This window comes from Erithacus rubecula (assembly GCF_903797595.1).
Source record: "Erithacus rubecula genome assembly, chromosome: 2".
Lineage (NCBI taxonomy): Eukaryota > Metazoa > Chordata > Aves > Passeriformes > Muscicapidae > Erithacus > Erithacus rubecula.
This window is the reverse complement of record NC_136685.1, coordinates 82,814,184-82,835,700: the sequence shown is the minus strand read 5'-3', so window position 1 is coordinate 82,835,700 and position 21,517 is coordinate 82,814,184. Positions and strand designations below refer to the sequence as shown.

At 48.0% G+C, this 21,517-nt stretch overlaps 1 protein-coding gene across 1 annotated transcript; it reads right to left on the bottom strand.

The window, feature by feature from the left end:
• Window positions 1–4,872: 4,872 nt before the first annotated feature.
• FOSL2 (FOS like 2, AP-1 transcription factor subunit) lies at window positions 4,873–21,289 on the bottom strand. Its single transcript, XM_079326103.1, has 4 exons — window positions 21,154–21,289; window positions 15,190–15,444; window positions 11,526–11,633; window positions 4,873–10,044 (listed from the first exon to the last, which is right to left on the bottom strand). Exons 1-4 carry the CDS (start codon window positions 21,250–21,252, stop codon window positions 9,535–9,537), a joined length of 972 nt encoding a protein of 323 aa, XP_079182229.1. The 5' UTR covers window positions 21,253–21,289; the 3' UTR covers window positions 4,873–9,534.
• Window positions 21,290–21,517: the final 228 nt, after the last annotated feature.

Below are 21,517 nucleotides of genomic sequence, written 5' to 3'. Positions count from 1 at the left end.
AGAGGGAGGACCCATCCCAGCTGCAGGTGCTGCCAGAAGAGGACACACAAGGTCAAGGGAAGCACCTGAAGCTGATATTTTTAAGGCATCACTCTCCTTTCCTATTCCCTCCCTTTTACCACAGGCAATGTCACAGGCAGATCTTCATTTCCTCAGCTGCCAGAAGCAGAGAATGTAATTAGATACCAGTATGGCCTCAGAACACTGCTCAGAGCAGAGATTTAATCACAGTCCTTGTGGCTCACAAGCACGGTGTTCAATTGGAGGCTACAAAAGGCAGCCAACATCTCCCATCACCCCTGTGACCTGTAGCAGCCAGGGAGGAGTGAAGGGTTGCAGCCTTTAAAGTCAACATCAGCCTAGAACAAAGGCTGTGGCAGCCAGTTCCTGAGGCATGAGGCTGTGGTGCTGCTCACTGCTGGTCCTGATGGCCTGCCCAAAGCTCTGCCTTTGAGGGGCAGAGCAGGGCTGTGCCTCACTAGACCACCTCCAATCTTAGATGTGGAGGGCTCATGAGCTCACCTTTTCCTTAGATTATTCATGAGCCTCTGGCATGTGGGCCTTTAAAGCCCACAGGCTGGTGTCTGTTGCTCTACCCTCAATAACATGAAACAGACAGTTTCAAAACTGAATCAAAGTACATTTCAGAGCACTAATGTGATGTAAGCACCTCAAACAGGAATTCGTGAATTAGAGCGTCCAGTACTTGAATAGCTTGGGTTACCCAAGGAAAAGAACTGACCTATTTCCTCCCTTTACCCAAACTCAGCATCTCCTGCTGTGGTGGTTCACATCAGTAATCATCAGGAGGAGTGTGTGGTGTCATCATTAGGAGCTGCTGATGAATTTGCCTGAGTCTGGGGGCCCAAGCAGGATTACAGAAATGAGATGGGGGTCCAGAGGGAACTCTTTGCTCAGTTAATGGATTATGCCTGACCCATGAGCTCACCTAGGATCATCAGCTGTAGATTCTTATTTACCTTTCCAGGGAACTTGAAAAATTCCTTTTGTTTGAGAGGGGAGAAACTGTAGGAGAGCCTGCAAAAGGCAAATAGGCAGCAATTCCTGGCACTGCCTGTGGACTTGCAGAGAGTCATTTGTGGGATGCAGGATCTAGATCTAGCCATGTAAGGCCTGTCTCACTCTCTTCCTCTACACTAGTCTGTGGAATGGAGCATGCAAAATTAAAAAGGAAATCTGAGACTCACACTACAAGCTGAACAGTTTACATTCTTGTCTGCCATGATAGCCTCCTCCCAGCTTAGTCCTTATCTGTTTGACCTTGCATAGCCAGCATCAAAAGGCTGATATTTAGTGCAGAGGAATTCTGGGGCTCAGATGAGATAGCACTGTGAGGGGGAAAGAAATACACTCACAATATGTTCCTTCAGGACTATGTGGAATTAAAAGCAGAAACACAGAATGGTTGAGGTTGGAAGGCATCACAGGAGAGTGTCCAGTCCACCCTTTTGCTCAAGCACAGTCAATTAGAGCAGATTGCTGAGAGCCATGTCCAGTCTAGTTTGGAATGTCTCCAAGGATGGAAACTCCACAAACTTCCCTGGTCAACCTATGTCAGGGTTTGATCACCTTCACAGTGAAAAAGTTACTTTCATGTTCTCTGTTACAAATTGTGACCACTGCCTCTCATCCTGTCACTTGGTACTACAGGGAAGAGTATGATTGCATCTCCTTTGCTCTCTACCCCTATCAGGTCTTGACATGCTTTGGTAAGATCCTCCTTTAGCCTTCTTTTCTCATAGCCAAATATTCCCAACTGTCTTGGCCTCTCCTCCCAGCCTTGTCCTGTCTTCATCAATGAATATCTTACTGAGGTATACTGGATCTCACTACACTGGAACACACATGAAAAACTTTAATTTAAACTTCAGCCCTATGAGAGGGTGCCAGCAACTTCCACCCTTCTGATAATCCACCTGCACTGCTGATTGTCCTGACACTGGCCAGGCACTGCTGAATGGGGGCCTCACTAGTGCCAGGTGAGACTGAGCAGAAAGCACTTGCTATGATGATATGAAATTTCAGGACATAGAAACATCAGTAGAATAGGACCATCTAGTGTCATGGTTTTGTTTTGTTTTTTTTTTTAATACGTCTATTTTTCCACTTTGGGGTATCTGATGCAATAACCATGTCACTGTTTTTCTCTGTCACATCCTTCCCACATGGCAGTGGAAACATCACTTCAAACCAGTATTCTGGATGCCCTCCTTTCCCCCACACTCCCACTCCAGCTCTGCTTGCCATTAAAGTTTCTTCAGATTTAACACATGCTTATTCTTTCCATTGGCTGCAGAATTTCTGCAGCTGCTCCTGCAAGTTCTAGATAAAATTTTAAGAGTGAAAAAAAGAAAAAAAATCACCAAAAGCCTTCATCTGACAACTTGAGGCCCTCTGGTACTATATATTCAGGCAACTCCTCTAGGCTTTCTCTTGTCACAAAAGCACTGTTCCAGGTGGGGTTTTCACTTCGTGTAAGAAGACCAGGCTACCCACACATGCTGCTTGGAGAGAGGAGCCAGTGCTTCAGTCAGTGAGAAATATGACCACAAGGAGAGCTCCAGAGATGAGTCTCACATTCTGGGAAGGGGAGAGACAAAAGAGAACAGGCAGCCTCTTTTCATTCTTGTATGCACTAAAGATATCATTGGGATGTATGCTGATGCTGATGGAAGAGTTTTTGATGCACATGTCCCTCAAAACCTTTCCTGCAAAAGGAGTGGGTGATCTCTCTTCCAGTACAACTCTGCCTACCCTGTGGTAAGATACAGATCACTCCCTCTCATCACAGGCATTGCAGGGTAGAGGGAGGATGAGCCTGTTTCAGAAGGAGGGGAAATTCCCTGTGTAAAGTGATCTAAACCAAGATGAGGATGTTGGGAAAAACATAATTTCCATGTCAGTGTGGTAGAATTTGGCCTCCTACAGCTGGAATACTGGTGGAAAAGGATTTGCTCTGCCGTGCAATTTCATCCTTCAAACCAAGTCACAGTAAGTGCTGTGGACCTTCTGGGGTCCACAGCACATGATGGTCAAAGGCAGCCACTGCTGGGAGACTCACAAGCAGCATGAGGCTTTCTAAAGGGTACTGACAGTCAGCAAGCAGGAGCTTAGGGAGCAAGAGCATATCCTTCTGTTTGCCTTTTTTTGGGAGGGGGTGGAGGAGCTATACACTGCCAAAGGAGCTGGTTTGACAAAATCGAGGCTGGATGCCTCTGTGCAACAGGGTAATGGGAAAGCCCTTCGAGAGGCAGAAAATCCTGGAAGCACTCCCTTTGGAGAAGGCTTGTATGCAGTAGGAGATCAAATGGGGACTCCCCCATGCCTGAGGCCCAGTGGAGATGGATATTAAGAGATGATGCTCCTTTGGCATGTTTACTTGTAGTTGCCATGCCCCTAGAATATCTGCTTTTTCCTTTAGCCACACCAGGACAAGTGCATTTAGAAAAAGCTGCTCGTAGGCTCTCCCTTACCCCTTACCCCTCTGTCATCCTTGACCCTGCAGAGAACCCTAGGGCTGGGTCCTGCTCTGAAGCTCAAACCCTCCTACGCTGATTTCATGTCAACTTTCCTACAGTATGGATTCCTGAGGGCTGAGCTCATTTCACACAGGCATGTGCATGTATTCCCTCTTCTGGTGACTGATACCTCCAGCATTCCCTATAACTTCACAAATAGTTTCCACACACCTTATAACTTAATCCTGCATCTCTCATCTCCTTCCCCATAGAACTGTGAGAACACAGGGATTAAGGAAAAAAAAAAAAAAAGGTTAAAAAGAGGGTAAAAAACAAGGGACAGGGACCAGCAGGAAACCAGAGCAGACATTACTCCTAAGGAAGTCCATGAGTAAGGAGAAGCTTGGTCTGGTGCCAGCTTGGCAGGCCATGATTCACCTATCTCCTCCCCACTGATGTTTCATTCTGAACTCAAATATGACATCCTCTACTCCTACCTCATGTATTTGAGTTCTTTCCACTCCAGAGGCTGGAGCTTTCCCCAGGCAAGCAAGGGAATTCCATCTTAACCTCCTCCTTGCTGCCAGTGAAGCAACCATGCTCCCCACCCCAAAGCTTTCAGAGCAGAAGCTTTGACTCCTGGTTGAGGAGATTTAAAACAAATAAACAACAAAAGAAATCAGCACACATTTTCTACCTCTATCCCTTTCCTTTTTGAAGCCAACATGAAAGGATTAGTGTTTTATTTGCCTTTTAGCCCAGGAGGGCTGCTCTGCTAGCCTCTGCTCCATCTACCATTGTTGCAGGCAACAGCTGTAAGGATTGCAGCTGCTCTTATGAAAGAAACCTTGAAATGTGCTGCAACCAGGCACCTGGCAATGCTAAACCCGTTTGTTCATAGTGAAGGAACATGCGAGCTTTTAATTGTTCATGGCAAAGGGAGCTTTTTAATTACTTCAATTAACAGAGAGAACTCCAGTTAGTTCTTGCTATACAAAAGTGTCCACAATGTCATTAAAACGAGATTTACAAGTGTCATAACTCTCAGCAGCATAGTCAACAATACAGCCAATCATTACAACTGAGCACCAAAAGAGAAGGGGGGAACATCATACCACCAAGGAACTGGATGAAAAGAAAGGAGTATGGGGAGGAGAAGGTGCAGAGGAAAAAAGAAAAGTCATTTTTTCTTTTCAGTCTAGATTGATTTTATTCTATAAAATGCTACTCAGTTAAAATTGTAAAAGCAAAACCATTTTAATATGTTCTTTCTTTTGTAGCAGCAAGCTTTCTCTAACAAGCTTTTTGTTTTAGTGCAAATACTGTAGGCCTGTAATTCAGTAAAATAACAAGAACAGAAAAGAGACAACACCAGAGAGAATAGAATGCCTCAGAGCTGAAATTCCCCAGGACTGCAAGAACAACAAGATCACTATGAGCAAAGAAAGGTCCCACTTCAGCAGTCATCTTTAAGAACCTCTGTGGCAGAAACAATTTCACTGCAGACACAGTAAAAAAGAAAACCCACGGCCTAAAACTTTTGAGGAAAAAAAAGATAATGGTGCCCCCAAACCTTCAACAACCCTCACAGTCACCTATTAGTCACTGAGACTTCATTTCACTACTGACACCTGCTTCACAGCAGCAAAATGCTCCTGATGCTTTCAGTTTGTCCCACGTGAGTGGAACCAGAACCAGGCCCTGTCTGTATCTGAGGATCTTAAAGCAGACTTTAGTGACACTAGTAACTTATCGCTCTAAGAAAGATGCACTATCCCTTATTACTGATGTTACTTTGAACTACACAGTATATCAAGATATATACAACAGTTTATCCTCTCACTGAGCAAAAACAATAGGATACCTATTTCCTACACATTTTAATATGGTTTTAACATCAAGTAACCACAAACAAGAAAGTGGAATAACCCTTTAATCATACAGGATAGGAGGGGAACAATTAAGTAAAACAGGATGGGATTTTATTATTATCTTGTATTCTGAGATTTGTCCTGAACTCCACCTACTGTTCACAGAGGAATGATAATGCATCTTTAAAAACATCTCTTTTTACATTTTGTACAGACAACAACAAAACTCAGATTCTTTTATTTAAGGAATCAAAAAAAATTATTAGCCTAAAACATAAGAAGATTGTAGTATTTTTAATGCTTTATTATATCCAAGTCTTGAACAGAAAAAAAAAAGATGTAAACATGATAAATAAATAAGAAATAAATGTATATTGTTCCCCCCACCTCTTAAAATGTTTGACTTGGCCTTCCTAATGAAAATGAACTTGTGTCATGATAATAAGATTTGTTACATTTCAGAAGTCTGTTTTAGAATGAAAAAAAAGCAACAACAAAAAGGAAAAAAAATAAAAAGGCAACAACCAAACACCAGGAATGTGATTTGGGAGGATGTTAAATTAATGGCGGGCAGATCTGCTGGAGCAGGCACAAGACGGCTGCCTGCCAATAAATAATAAGAGACCAGGGAGAAGGGAGGTGTCTTAGGTTTGTTTTCATTTTGTTTTTTTCTTTTCATTTAGGATGAAGGCCAGGTGGATCCTACATACAGTAAGCAGCAAAATTAAAGGTTCGGATGAACTAAATAGATCATTTAAATAATAATTATAAAAACACAACAGAGAGCTACTGTCCCCAGCATGTTGGTCCCAAATCCCATCACAACCACAAGTGGATTGAGACTCACCCAGTCTCCACATCTATAAGAAAGGAATATATGAAGGCAATGCCACAACTGGGAAAGGAGGAGGAGGAATGAGGGCAAAACTGGAATGGCAAACATCACCTAGAAGCTGAATGTTTCCTTCAATGCAGCTGCTACTACTCCTCCCAGTTTGGCATTGACTAATTTAGGATGTTAGGAGAGACTTTGTTGGGCCAGTCACCAGGGGGCTGACCCAATACCAGCTGAAATTCCCTGGGCCTTTCTCTACTGACTTCAACAACTCTGTCAGCACTAGTTACAACAGCTCCCACATCCCCACTGTATGCAGAACATGAGACACTACATTAGGAATCAGCAGGAAAGGGACTCATGGAAAATAACATTTTAGGCATGGGAAGGACAATCAGTTCCCAAAGAGCACACCAGAAAACATGATAAAAAAGACTGTAGGGCCAGACCAAAACAGAAGTGAAATTATACCTGCCTGCCAGAAACTAAACAAATTAAGGCTGATCCACAAAATACAAAAGGCTGGAGACCAGCAATCCCAACACGGACATTCTTTAAGAGATTTGAGGGAGAAAACAGACAGGCACAAGGTATCTGGGGCTCTTTCCAAACACTAGAAAATAATTCTCTTTCTTTTTTTTGAGCAGTTTCACCTGGCTCCCATCAGTATCACAGGTCAGGAAAGGGGAGCATCTCATCCTGTCTCTAAGCAGGTCAATGACCAGGCAGGAGGGAGTGGACAAGGACCATCTGCAGCTCCTTTTGGCAATGCTTCAGTCACCAGAAGCAAAGGTAGGTTTTTGTTGTTCCACCAGTTAGATCTGAGGAGATGCCTGACTTCCTGAAACCCCTACAAGGGGTGGATGTTCCTGACCTCACAGGGACAGCAATCCTGGTCATCTAGCCTCAAAAGTAGCTGCATCATTTTAGGATTCACCCACCACTTGTCAGTGTTGTGTTCTCCTCAAAAATGTGTGGAAATAACATGCAGAGACATTTTATTAACAGTTTTAGATTCTCAGACCAGAGTGGCCCAAACAAGCACTTGGCAAAATGGAAACAGAGAAGCTGCAGTTCCACCTAAAGTGGTATCATCTATGTAAAACCCTAGGAAAAGTGGATCCTCTGTGCTAACTATGGGAAATTTAAAACCTACTTTATCAGAAAGGAAATTCTGATGTACATGTAAGGACAATACAACTCCTTTACTAATTTTACTTACTGTGTAAGCTCCATTTGAAATCTCTAGCACCAATATCAAAATGGAAGTGTTTAAGCAATATAGAAAAAGCCTGAATCCAATCAGATTTATGAAGCAAAAAGATCACTCACATATTTCTGGCAGGTTTGGTAAATACCTGGGTTAAAAATAATAGTTATAATAAAAAGCCAAAGTTCACCTTTAGGGCCAGAACAGATTCCCTTTGAAATTATTCAAGCAATGGGCAGTGGCCAGAGTTTGAGGGAAGCCAACCCTGCTGAGTAAAGTTCCAGTTCCACAAGATTGAACCCTATTAATTCCCAGTGGAGTTGGTGGGGACTGCAGCAGTTTTGCATCTCACACAGCTAGCCCTATAATTGTATGTTGCATTTCTCCAGGTCCAGCCTGAACAAGAAATGTCCCAGTTTTGGTTGATTTAAACAAAAAAAAAACAAAAACAAAAAAAAAAAAAAAAAATTATATATATATGTGTGTGTGTGTACAAGAAAAAGACAATCTCACACCATAATAAATAGCTGCCACCACAGGACAACAGGCACGACCAAAGAGCTTCTCCTAAGTGGTTTAGCTGGCAAGCTGGGCAATCCTAGTGTGCACAGTCATGGTTTGCCAGTGCCTTGACATCAATAGGAATTGAGCTTGGCTCCAATAGATTACACACATTACTGCTTTCAGTAGTGAACATGAGCACTGGAGAGCTTGTGCCCTCTGTGAGCACTTAGTAGTAGCAGTCAAGCCCATAGGCTAGAGAAGGACCCAAGACCAGGGAAAGAGCCCTTTGGTTTGATTCTTTGTCTTCAGGCCAATCAACCACAACAACACAAGATCAATTGTAATGCAAAGAAAAACCAGAGGCCAAAGACCAAGGTGCAAATAACGCTAATCAATTTTTCTCAGCTGTCAACTTGTCATTTGCCAGAGCTTGTCAGAAGCTCTGTTTTAGTTCAAACAGGTCAAAACTTTATCCATGCCATTCCTGCCTGGTCAGGAGCTGGGACCTTGTGGCCTGTGCTGTGCTAGTGGATGCTTTGTTTCCCAACAATTCAAAAATCAGCAAGGGAACAGCCAGCTAATTTGACCATCTCAGCTGCTGCCAGTCTCCATCCTGGATTTATAGGCATGCGGTGCCACGTCCTTTTTTTTAGCATGTTCTGCAAATATGGCCAAGGGGAGGGGAGGATGTACTAACAGGAAGAGATCAGCCTCTGAGTCAGGAGCCCTGATGGGAAGGAAGATGTAATACTCCCTAGACAGCAGGCAGCCCAGGAAAAGTAAACAACAAGCAGCAGACTTGATATCCAGCGAACTAGGGTAAAACCCTGCCAGTGACTGGCAAGTGCCAGCCCAGCAGCTTTTCTGATGCTACTTTGGCCCTGAGATGCTAACTTGGTTTTTTGAGGAGCCCAAGGGGATAAATATATCCACATTTTTTAAAAGAAAGGCTTCCACATGAGCCTTCCTTCTGCTGTCTCTGTGCCTCAGGCTAGAGACTACAAGCTCTGGCCTTGCCGCTGAGCTCTTGGGCTCCCTCTTGGTCCCCCATCTCCTGGTCCTCCCAGCTGTAATCCTCCTGTCTGGGCAACCCTACGTGTTTCCCACAGCTATTCACAAGAGGAAAGATCCTAATAAGACTTTAGAGTTCAGAGCAACTGAGTGAAATGTAATGGGATCGACAACATTGGAAATGATAAGCGAAGAGAGAGAGCGAGCACGCTAGAGAGAAGTTGTAAGATCAACTAACCAGAATGATTTAAGCACAGAGCACAACCGATCAGGTCAATCCACAAAGGAAAGGGACAACTAGCAACTGTCTGCAGCTCGCCTTCAGTCCTGGCCAGGAGTGCTCCCAAGTCCACAAAGAGGTTTCCATAGGCAGTCCCTACGGAGGGGACATCACCCTCTCCAAACAACCCTGGCGTGTCAGTCCCACCCTTGCCGTTTCCTGCCTCCAGGGAGCTGGCGTTGGTCCTCACTCTCCTTCCTGGAGCTGTAGCACTTCCCCATCCTTGTTCTTGCTGCCCTTGTGCTTGAACGATCCTGTGCCTGTCTCTAATCCCATGGAGGGGGCTCCCCCCATGGTGCTGTGGGGGATGTAACACACTGGCAAAATGGGGGCCCGCAGGGGGATTACAACGCCAGCAAGGTGGGAGAGTTCAAGGAATCTGAGGACTGGTCCCCGCTGCTGCTGCTCCTCCGGTGAGCTTTGGAGCAGGACTCAGAAGGGGAGAGAGGAGACTCCTGATCCAACACGTTAGGGTAGGTGAACACCAAGTTGGAAGAGCCAGGAGTGATGGCTGGTGTTGAGGTCACCACAATGGGAGTGTTGAGTGCCTCTTCCCCATAAAAACCTCCAGCAATGCTGATGGGCTTAATGACAGACCTCTGGGCTTTGTCAAGGACCAAAGAGGAAGATGGGATCTCTTCCTCCACAGGCTCCTGCTTCACCACCACCGCTCCACTTGCTCCAGTCCGAATGCTCTGGAGGCTGCTCGAGGGTGGGCTCCGACGCTCCTCAGGGCTGATTTTGCACACAGGGCTGTGAGCCACCAGCATAAACTCCAGCTTCTCCTTCTCCTTCTGGAGCTCAGCAATCTCCTTTTGCAGCACCGACTTCTCCTCCTCCAGTACTTCAGTTTCCTGCAGATGAAAGAGGAATAAATAAATAAATTAGCAAAAGCTCTGGAACTACTCCTCACCTGGAATAGGGCCACCAAGTCCAGATCCCATCTGGCACAGGAAGATACACCCCAGACTCTTCGTGAGCCAAGCAGACACCAGGTCATTGCCAGTCAAGCATCTTGTGTTTCACGTATCTATTTGTAGACTATACCCAAACATCACCAATCTAAGCGTTATAAATAATATCATTAATTTGCCTTAATTTTCTGATGGCTAGTTTTTGTCACTCTGTCTTGGCCTGTGACTTCAGTCTTCTGCCTTGCTCTCTGCCTAACAGGCACCTTAGCTGAGGACCCAGATCTCCTCCCATTGTTTTTTTATGTTAGGCTAGCAATACTCTTTTCAATTTGACAGAGGTCATGTACAGCAGTCTCTAAACTGTTTCCATTTTATTTCTGGAGTGCATATTTGTCTAACTCTTGCCCAAAGAACTAACACTGGATCATCCCTTGACACATCCTACAATTGAGACATTTACCTCTCCCATGGTCACATCACACAGATGGATCATAATCTGTCTGGGAGCAGTTCTTTGTATGTGAGGAGCTTGTAACTTCACAAAACTCCACACTCAGCCCTTCAGGATCTGACTTCCCACTCTACACACTCCTCTCACTTCTATCATGTTAGTCATGACATTTCTATAGGATGTCCTGCCTCCCCTACACTGAGAACACCTCCTAATTTGAGGCAGCAGCACATTTCACGGGTGTGCTTTCACTGCTGCTGTGCTTGTTAACATCATTGGATAAAACCAGGCTGGTTCTTGACCAGGAGCACTGGAGCCTTTCCTTCAGCTTATTTCACACAACCCAAAGGATTTTTAAACATCTTTTTAAAATTTTCTTGTCTTCTCTTCAACCAATGCCTTCCCACCACCCCTTGGTTCTCATGCTCAGCTCTACCTTCTCCAGCTTTACTAATTATTACTCGTACAGCATCAGGGCACACGTCTCTGTGGTGCTTCCTTTTTGAAGGAAGTCAGTTACTACCCCACCTCCAACAGACTAAGCCTAAAGGGCTAGCTTTGTACACATAACATCTGCCTTGTTTTCTATGGCTTTCAGGTGATCCTACCTCTCTTCAGTGCTTTTGTCCTTAAAGCCTGCCTTTGAGGCACACGGTGTCTGTATTTCCACTTAAGAAAGGTGACCAGAATCAGGGAGACTTTTGCTAGTTGAGAGGTGAGAAGGGAAGAGAGCTCCTAGGACATTTTGGGCATTCAGCAAAGAGAATTTTAGTGTCCTAAACTCCAGGCCCAAGTTCCCCTCATCAGCTACTGTTGATGTAGGAGCAGTACCCTTGGGCAGCCTTGGATGAGGAAGGCAGAGTGTGTTTGGAGCACCTTCCTCGAAGATGCTGGTGGAGGAAAAGCATTGTGTTGGAGCTGGCTGGAGGGGTGAGCACCAAGGAAGGAGGAATGCATGCAGGGCACATACCGCCTGAAGTTTCTCTGTCAGCTCTCGGCGCCTGTTACGACACTTGGCAGCCGCCAGCTTGTTCCTCTCTCTGCGGATCCTTCGCTTCTCCTCTTCCTCAGGCGACAGCTGTGGGCAAGTGCCAAGAAAATCCAATCAGATCTGAGCAAGGCGTTCCTTCGAGTTTGTGAGGATTGAACCACAATGCTAAGGAAAAAAGCCTGATCCAGCAGGATGCTGAGCGCTCCCCCTTGTCACTGATGTCAGCAGAAGATGAAAGCACCCAGTATCTCTGCCTGCACCAGGTCTTAGCAGAAGGGTGAGGAGAAGGAGCAGGGCACAGGGAAAAGATTGTGTAAGAGGACAGTGAATCTGCACCAAGGCCAAACAGATAAAAGATGCTCTGATTGTTTCACAACTTGGGTGGTACGTTAAGCAAAACCAGAGCACGATGTTGTAAGTGCCTCTTTCTTGAAAGAAAATATCTGCTGCTTCCCACACAAACATAGTTGTTCGCTTGAAGGTCGGGATGGTGTATAGGGGGAGACAGGGAAATCAGCAGGGCTCCCATGAAGTCTGTGAAGCAACAATGATTTATACCACCCAAAAATCTGACCTCAGATTTTTGAGCACTCAGCGAGATAACACACTGCACTGCTTCTTGCATCAGCAGGCAAGGCTCCAGTGATATCAGGGCTTCCTGAGGCCAGCTGACATCCTCACTGATGTAAATCAGGAGCAATTCCATAGAAACCCATCCAGCTACACTCTTGCGAAACCAGAGGAAGTGAGCAGGAGCTCCCAAGACCTGGTCAAAACTATGCCTATCTTTTAGAGTTTGAGACAAGGTTTTACAAACCCCAGCAGCAGCAGATAGGTTTGTGCCATGGCCAAAGCCAGGGAGCCAGTACAGCAGGGCACAGAGTGGGCGAGCATGGGGCCACTCTCTGATGTGACACCCAACGTGCAGGATCCATGCAGACAGGGCAGTGAGGGATCCAGAGGGATCCATGCAGACAGAGCAGCACAGGGATCCAGAGGGATCCATGCAGACAGGGCAGCACGGGGATCCAGGGCACGTGCTCAGCCCTGCACTCCAGCCTTGAGCCCTACACTTCAGCCTCACCCAGCCCGTGGGTGCTGCAGGGACTCTGGCCTGGTGACTGTAAACGAAAGCAAAACCCTGACACCTGGCAAAGCACATGTCAGATCTCACAGACTGCTAGCAGAGAATGGAAAGCTTCATGGAAGCTTCAGTTTTAATACCTTCATGGACTGTCAATGTCACAAATGAGACATTCACAGTGTTACTATCTTTTCTTTTTATTGTTAGTTTTACTCCAGCCTCAGCCGAGTTTGTTTTGGCTTGCTCCATCTCCCTAATTTTGATGTTTGCAGTTTCAGTAAGTTTACTTCAGCCTCTGGGCATTCACCTTGCTCATTTCTGCTTTTTTCAGGATCTGATCTGTGCCTGTGATTTCACCTGCATGTAACATGATGCTTACTGAGCAACACAAGCAATTCTAGGACTGTATGATAGAATTTGGACCCAAAACCTTTTTCCATCAGCAGCTCACAATGTCCATCTTAGGCTGGGGGGGTTATCTATCTCCATTCTGCTGAGCAGCATATTTCCCCCAGTAGGGAACCCCTGCAGGCACTGCTATCCCTGCTACAGCTCTGCCCACTCACTTCCACCCCATGAGTGCAGGGTAAAAATGTATTTGCACACAAGTACCTACAGTATGGCAAAGCACTGAGCATGCACACAGAAGCTTTGCTGACTTGGGGCCCCTGTTTTCAAGAGCCCTTTCATGCTTTGGAAGCACAGATCTCATTGAAATATGTCTGGAGTAAAATTTCAGTACCAAGGGCCTTCAGTAATTTAGAAATTATCTGTTTCAAAGGCTCTGCTCTCCAAAAATCGCACAAGCAGGGCAGAAGCCCCTAATCTGGATGTTCTTAACATTTTACCAGGTCTAAAAAAGAATATTCCATCAGTGGTTGCTGGATTTGTTTGAGAGTGGTTGGATTTGGCACTCCTTGAGCCCCTGCTCCATGCGTTATCCCCAGCTTGTCCAAGCCCAATACGTGCATTCACTGTCAGGAATGTTCATCAAAACAGGCTCTTTTTATAAAGTGTTGCACAATGTTTTCCAAAAAGCCACTCCGATGCGGTGTTCAAAGCACCAGCCGTGGAAACCTGAGCCAAAGGGCCACAGTAAAGCACCCGGGTACTGACTTAGCACGTGTCTAATCAAAAGGACTTGGCTTTGAATGACCCACAGTGAACGGCTTGCAAACAAGCCACAGGCCAGCAATTGCTTGGCAGGCATCCTTCAGCAAATAACTCTGAACAACAAATAAAGCAGAGAATATGGTGATCTCTTCACGGCCAATTTGTGAACACAGAGGCAGCATTTGTCAAACAAATTAGTTGTTGCTAATTATTCCTCCAGTTCTGTGAGACTTGCTTTGCCTTTGGACACCAGCCCTGCATGCAGGGAACAGGGAAGTAGCTCCAGCTGGTGGAAAAGGCTGGCACGTACCCGAACCACCACGGCTATTCCAGCCTTCCTCCCAAAAATGGGTTCTCACTGCAGCCATACCAGCTCCCCACACAGAGGTACTGCTAAACTCTGACTTCAACCTCTTGGGTCTAAACCAGACAGCAACTCCACATTAAATAATCGGACTGTGAATCAAAACAGATGATGTAGAAGTAAAAGTAGGGCTGGTGAGTCTTATTAGAAACAGACCTCACACAACAGCTCGTGTCTGGAGGGTGTGCCGTGAGTCTCACTGCACTGCTCTGCAGCGACCCACACAAATGCTGCTTGGGAACAACTTGGGGAGATAAAAAAATAAAAAATAGATCTGACTAAAGTCTTAAGAGAAATCAGCCCAGCACTGTGAATAGCTGTTCACCAGGCAGCCCTGGAGAAGGGTGATTCTTACTAAGAGAACAACAGTGCTGATTTCCAGAAGATGCGATGCCTGTACCTAGTCCACCAGATCCAGGGTCCCAGCTTGACAATTCCATTAGGAGGTTAAGCACAGAGCAGGAGTGGTACAAGCTACCCCAATGCCAGTTATGAAAATAACTCTGGGTTTGAAGCAGAAAAATCTCTTATGGGATCCTCACCAAACTGCTGCAAAAAGACCAAGCGATTATAGGTTTGTAGTGGGAAAGCAGATTTAGATCCCAGTCATACATAAGGCTCTTCACACTAGAGTTGAGGTGCTCTAGGGCAGCTGTTCCTCCCTGCATGATGCTGGCTGGTACTGGGGGCATCACACAAATGGAGAGTGGAGCAGTGCTAGCAGCTACAGAGCCGACAGAAAACATTAGCTGATGTAATTCGGTGTAAGACTTGTAAAGTACCTACATGAAAGCTGCTCGGCTTTCTTGGAGGTTTCCTTCTGCCTGGAGTGGCAGAGACACTCAAACTGAAACCCAGGGCTCAACTTCAGAGTTTCACCAGCTTTTGAAACCAAGCCGCAACGCAAGGCATTTGATGAAGATTGGCTAAATCTCACCCTACGATGGGGAGGCAGCGATAAAAGCCACCCTCCAGCTTACACCCTGAGAAGCCTCAGCACGTGTACAGTGCCAGGGATGGACTCAGTGCTCCTGGGAGACCCCAGGAGGGGTGGAGGGAAATGTGTGCGCGCGTGCAGTTACCTGCTCGTCTCTGCGCCGCCGGCCCACGGTGGTGCCGATGGTTTTGATGACGCCGGGACGCTGCAGAGCCGTGTGCCCGGCCACCGAGGACAGCGGGGGCAGCGGGTGGCTGTAGGGGTGCGAGCGCGAGTAGGGGCTGGACATGGAGGTGATGACCGTGGGCTGCACCATCCACTGCAGGTCCTGGCTGGTGGTGATGGCGTTGATCGTAGGGATAAAGGCACTGCCCGATCCTGGCATATCTACTCGGAATTTCTAGGAGGAAAGGCAGAGGAGAGGGGGGAAAGAGAGCACAGGAGAAACTGTCAATGAGAGCAGAACGTAAGTAGTTATTACAAAACCAGCTAGGCCCTCAGGAGCGGCACCAGTGAGGATCAAAGCAGCACCTGAAGCTAAAACACCAGTAGCTGGTGCCTCTGCAGCATCTTAAGCTGCCCCTGCCTGCCACGGCCCCTTGAGGAAGGCACTGGGCTCAGGCACTTCCCCTCCCCTCTCCCAACCCCTTTCCTCTTCCCCCACATGCCTCCCCAGCACTACCCCTAACCAAGTCTCCCCTCCCAGCACCATCTCCACTGCTGCCACCTCCTGCCAGAGCCCACCACTCCTTCCGGCACGGAGCAAAAGGGGAATTAAAGGAGTTTCTAGAGAAACACTTCTCTTCGAACCCAAAGAAAAGGAAGAGAAACTTCAGTTCTGAAATGCCGTTACCAAGCAGAGCAAAGCCTCCTTTCACCAAAGGATTGCCCTCAAATTTGGGCATGGTCCACGTAGGGTTTTTGGTATGGCAAGAACAGCAGCCGGCTTCTCCTTCAGTAGCTCTGTGCTCATCAAGAAACCCAGCCCAGGGATGGTTACGTGCAAGGATATGTATTTTAATAGCAGCCTATAAAGTAGGTCTTAGGATTCAGATCGGACAAGTTCCCTGCAGCTCTCTGCACTGTCTAGACAAAACAAGGCAGCAGTAAAACCAAGGCAGCAGGTAATGATCGCCTCCAAAATACATGTACACCTTCTTTCAGACAGAGGTAAATCCATCTGGATAATATGCTGGCACTAAATTGCAAGGAAAACAATCGCTTGTCCCCGGAGGGGGAAGCAGGAGAGAAAGAATGTTTTTGTCTATGCTGAGCTCCTTCAGGAGGCTTTCAATGGTTAGACTGGAATTAACACACAGACAGACCTTGCTTCTTCAGCAATCACTGAGCAAGGGACAGGGCTTGTAGGACCCACGGCTATCACCAGCACTGGTTTGTAAGCCTTGAAATTATTCCATGAAAAAAGCACATTGTTGGGCCAACAACCCAGCTTCCCAGAGAAGCAAGAGCCCTTGCATCAGCCTGACCTCAGCTCAGGTAAGTCCCAGATAAGGGACACCACTTTAACACAGATTTCCTTTTCAGGGTGTGCCTAATCAAGCACCTTAAGAGCTTTGTTAAACCAAGGCTACTGCAAATAGCATTTCACATGCTGATAGCTACAGCACTTCAGGCCAGCATTAGTGAGCTGCCATCACCTGGAGACCAGGAGATCCAGTCTGAATACTGACAGCTGCTGACTTACACCCCTGAACAGCTCAAAATCTAGCAAGAAAGGAGAGAGAAGGAAGGAGTGAGTCAAGTTAAGCAGGCGGGGAAATTACACAGAGAGGATGACACTGGCACCACGACCTTGGCAAAACCCCCAACAGCACCTCAGAGATTCACTTGGAGCTTGAGTCCAACACAGCCTCAGCTCATCCCACATGTCAAAGTCCGTGTCACATCTCCCAGTTAGCTACAGAGGCTCAGAGCCACAAACTCTCAACACTGTGTTGGAATTTATGGGTGTAAACCCCCTCCTTTGCCCTGCATGGTGTAGGCTGTGACCACATGGCACAGAAGAGGATGCACTGGTGCCTCCACAACCAGAACACAAGAGGACCTTAACCCCAGGAACAGAGGAGTGCGAGACCAGCTGAACCACAGGCTCAACTCAAGGGATGTGAGCCCTGCTTCCAGATCCACAAGTGGCTTCTACCACGACCATTACCCATCTGAGCCACCCTCCCTTTCATAGCCAAAAGCAGGGAAGAAATGTCCTGTCTTCTTTGCAGGGACACTAGAAAGCTATGACTGCGAAACATCCAGAGAGCTTCTGGTACTTTGCCATACAGACACCACTGGCATTCCAGAGGTAACCTTTGCCTCCAACACCCAACAACATGCTAAAAATTCCCAACAGAGCACAAAAATCAGGCTCTAAGTATTGACTAAGCAAGTACTCCAATCACTCCTGTATTCAACCTAGGACCCTTCTGTAACACCAGTAGAGGTCTCCTGGACAGCAAAGGGAGCTGCTCAGTTCAGCCACATCCCTCTGCAGCTCCTCAATGCTTGCTTTCAGACTTGGGGGGAAGAGACCAGTTCCCCTCTGTGCCATGCCCAGTCTCTGTCACCAGCTTCCCTTCTAATAACTCAAAATTTCTTAGAAATTAAAAAAACAATCCCCCAAACCTGTATTCTGTACTTTTCAAAAGCAGTATTTTTCCTGGATAACTAATTAAGGGACAGACTGCTGTGGCAGACTGAGTCTTCAGACACAGAGTGCTCAGTCTAACACCAGGTTTTACAAGCATTGCTTCCTGACTGATCAGGCTTTCCCCACATACCTCATTTTCCCTGCTAGGACGCTGTACCAGATCAGCTCTGCCGTGCTAAATGCTGCTGGTTCCCCACATTCTGCCCAGTGGCCACCAGCTCTGACCCCTGGGATGCTGCTGGTTGCAGTGGCAGACCCTGAATTCCCTGTCACCTCCCCTGCACAGCCTCTTTGAGCACCAAACTCTTCACACAGAAGTGGCAGACCTTTCCCCAAACTGCAGCCCCATCTTTGCTCTGCTCATCCCTCCTCCTCTCAGAGAACTTCAATGCCCCTGCCAACCTGAGAGCACTGCCTGCCCTCTCCCATTTCTCTTTCCAGACCCCCTCCTGCATTCTCTCATAGGACACACACAGCTCTCCTCTCCTGACCCACCAGAGGCTCCTGGAAGCATTCTGTGCCAGCTCTCAGTTCCTGCTCTCGACAAGGAACCCAGAGCACTGGAGAGATGAGGCGATAGGCAGATTGCAGGGCTCGGCCGCGAACCCACCGCTCTCCTCCTGACCCAAGCCAACGCAGATGGAGGTATCATTAAAAAACCCCAACAACTCAACAGCAAACAGAAGGACTCCTGTTATTAAGTGTGCCAAGAACTGAGGTCAGTCTCTGCTCTGCCTTAAAAATACGGGGTTGGATGAGAGCCTCCTCAGACCCAAAGTCGGGAGAGGCTCCAGCGAGTCCTGCCACAGGCAGGGACAGGCTACACTAGCAGCTCACAGCTCAGCAGCACAGACAGCACGGGGACATTTCAAGCTCTGGCTTTGTGGTTCCTTTCTCCACCTTAAGGTTTCTGCTGTGTCTTTGCTCCACTCTGGACCTTCTCTGACATCTGTAACTAAGTGCTGAGCAGCACCAGAAACCAATTGAGAAACTGGTATAATGGCTGGAGGGGGAAATCAAACCCGACAACAAAGCAACTGAGAAAAATCGTAGAGCATCTTCAACATTACTCATTATCAAATATAGGGTATGTGAAAGATCTTGCAATAAATACAAGGCTCTTGATGGCTGTCCTATGTTGAACATCTCTTCGAAGGAAATCTGGACATAGGGCTATAATATCTCAGGGGAAAGTTGACCACTCTGAAAGAGTACACAAACTCTTCCCATTAAAGTCTATGTTTACCACATGGCAAGTCAGTGATTAGGAAAATAGCATGACACGCAACTTAAAAGAAAAATGTTCCAGTGCCGTGCTGTATGGGAAAAAATAATTAAAAAGCATCAACGCTTTGGCTCAGAGACACAGTTTCCATTTAAACATGTGACTGATGCCTCTTTTCTTGCTTTTGGGAAAAAAAAAAAAAAAAAAAAAGGAACACAATAAAGAAAAAATTTCAGCAATGCATATTTTCTGTAGTGATAAAACTGCAGATCTCCACAGACCAGAATCAGCAGAACAGCCCAACTGCTAGGGTAAAGGCAACGCTCACATTTGATCCTAATCTACAACATCTGTAAGGATCAAGGGGAAGACGGAGCACAAGGCCTTGAGAAATCTCCCGGATTCTTAAAGAAAACATTTATGTTCTCGCTAAGCCAACGTCCTGCCCAAAGCCCTGTTTCAGATAGTAACCCTAGAAACGGGGCTCTGGTCCCCGTATCGAACGGCACGCACGAGAGCTGCCTGGGGAAGACATGGAGCCCCAGAAAAGGGGAAAACCCAGCCACTGCTCGGGACTGTGACAGCTCAAACGCGAAGCGGTGACGGAGTTTCACGACCTCCTGCAGCAAGTGCTTGAATCCAGAGCAGCTGTTAAATCACAGGAGGAAAGGGAGAGTGAGAATTTGCAGTTTGCCGGGCGTTTCCAGCTTCTCAGCACCCTTTCCCGCTCCCCCGCCCTGTCCTAGCATTTACTGTAAACCAGGGAATAAGCTTTAGCCGAGCTGGAGTCCCTGGAAGCCGCAGCCCGCAGAGGGCACCAGCGAGATGCGTTTGGAGCAGGCGGGGAGCGGCAGAGAGTCATTTCTGGTAAAACTTCTTTAATGTGAGGAATGTCACGGGCTGGTACGGCTGGCAGAGTTTAAGACTGGACTTTTTTCCTTCTTTTTTTTTTTTCTTTTTCTTTTTTAACTGTCCTATGACTCCTTGATGCGACGGCTACACTGTGCTTACACTGCCAGCTCGCTCATACAAGCCGCACAAGAAATAATATTGTGAGAAAAAAAGGGGAGGGGGGGAAGCCGAACTCTGAAAAGGCAAAAAAAGTGAGGCTGGGCCAGCTGATGTAAACAAGTTATGAAATAACCCAGGTTTGTATAACTGGCCCGATTGTGTAATGCCTTCCCCAGAAGTGGTAGATTTAGTCTATCTATGCATATAAGTGATTCCGACGTATTTTCTTAGGAAAATGAAAGGAAAAAAACCCCAAACCACACGACTGGGCTTTCAGGTCCGTGAATTCACGCCGCTTCCACAGGAAATACTCCCCATTCTCGAAGCGCCGCCCGGCAGCGGAGCTTGAGTGGGAAGCGGGGCCGGGGAGCGCTCCGGCAGTCCCGGGAAACTCCCGCTCGGGAAAAGCCACGGCCGGAGGGGAGCCAAGGAGCGGGCGGGCAGAGCGCTGAGCACCGCCGCACGCTTCGGCCAAGGGGTCCCAGCGTGGCAAAGGCAGAGAGCGTCAGTTTAAAAAAGTTTAGCGGGGGAGAAGCGGGCAGACAGCCGCAGGAAAGACCCAGAGCCCACTTCCAGCCATCCATCCCTCCGTGCTCCACGGCGGCTGCAACAGCTCCGTGAATAACTCGGGCGGCAGCTCCCAAAGTCCCAGCGAAGCCGCCCCAAATGCTGCGGGCGAGCCCCGGGCACCACCCGGGCAGGCGCGATGAACGTGGATAGCGAGAAGCTCCCAACGAGAACAAAAGCAGGAAGGAGGAAGAGTTCGGTGCGCCCCTGTATTCACGTTACCGACCTCGCAGAGAAGTCGCCCCGGAGGAGCCCTTTGAGTGCCCGGGCGCCAGGCGGGAGCTCGACACCGACACCCGCCGAGCCCGCTCCACCTGGGGCCGGGCTGGCGGGAACTGCCCGCCGGGAGCTCCCTCCCCACTCGGGGCAGGCCGTGCCCCACTCACACACAGCCCCCGACAGGCGGGGAGCTCCGGGCAGCGCCTCTCCGGAGGCGCCGCGGCACCGGCTGCGGGGAGGGAGGGAGCGCGGCCGGCGAGGGGCGGCGGGACGGAGCGGCGGCTGCGGCAGCCCCGGCACCGCCTGCGCCTCTCCGCCGCCGAGGAAGCGCCGGCCGCTCCCCGGGCGGGGCGGTGAACTCCCGTCCCGGAGCGCTCGGAGCAGCCCCGGAGGGAGCGCGGGAGAGGGGCAGCGCCCGGCCCTACCTGCTGGGCTGCGCCGCTCGAGTAGGTCTCGGGGTGTCCCGGGGAGCCGCTGCTGCCTCTGGAGGAGGTGTCGAAGTTCCCGGGGTAGTCCTGGTACATGGTCCGAGGTCGGGCCGGGGGAGCCGCGTCCCCGCCTTCCCACACCGACACCCGCCGCTCCCTCGCCGTCTCCCCGCCCCCTTCTCCCTCCCGACCTCTTCGGCTCTTGCCTTTCGCCTCCCAACGCTCGCAGCGGATGGGAAAAAAAATAATAAAAACGGCTTTGGAAGACGGGGAAAAAAGTGTGCGGGGAGAAAAGGTTAAAAAAAAAAAAAGAAAAACAATTAAAACAAGAGAGAACAAAAATAAAAATAATAACAACGAT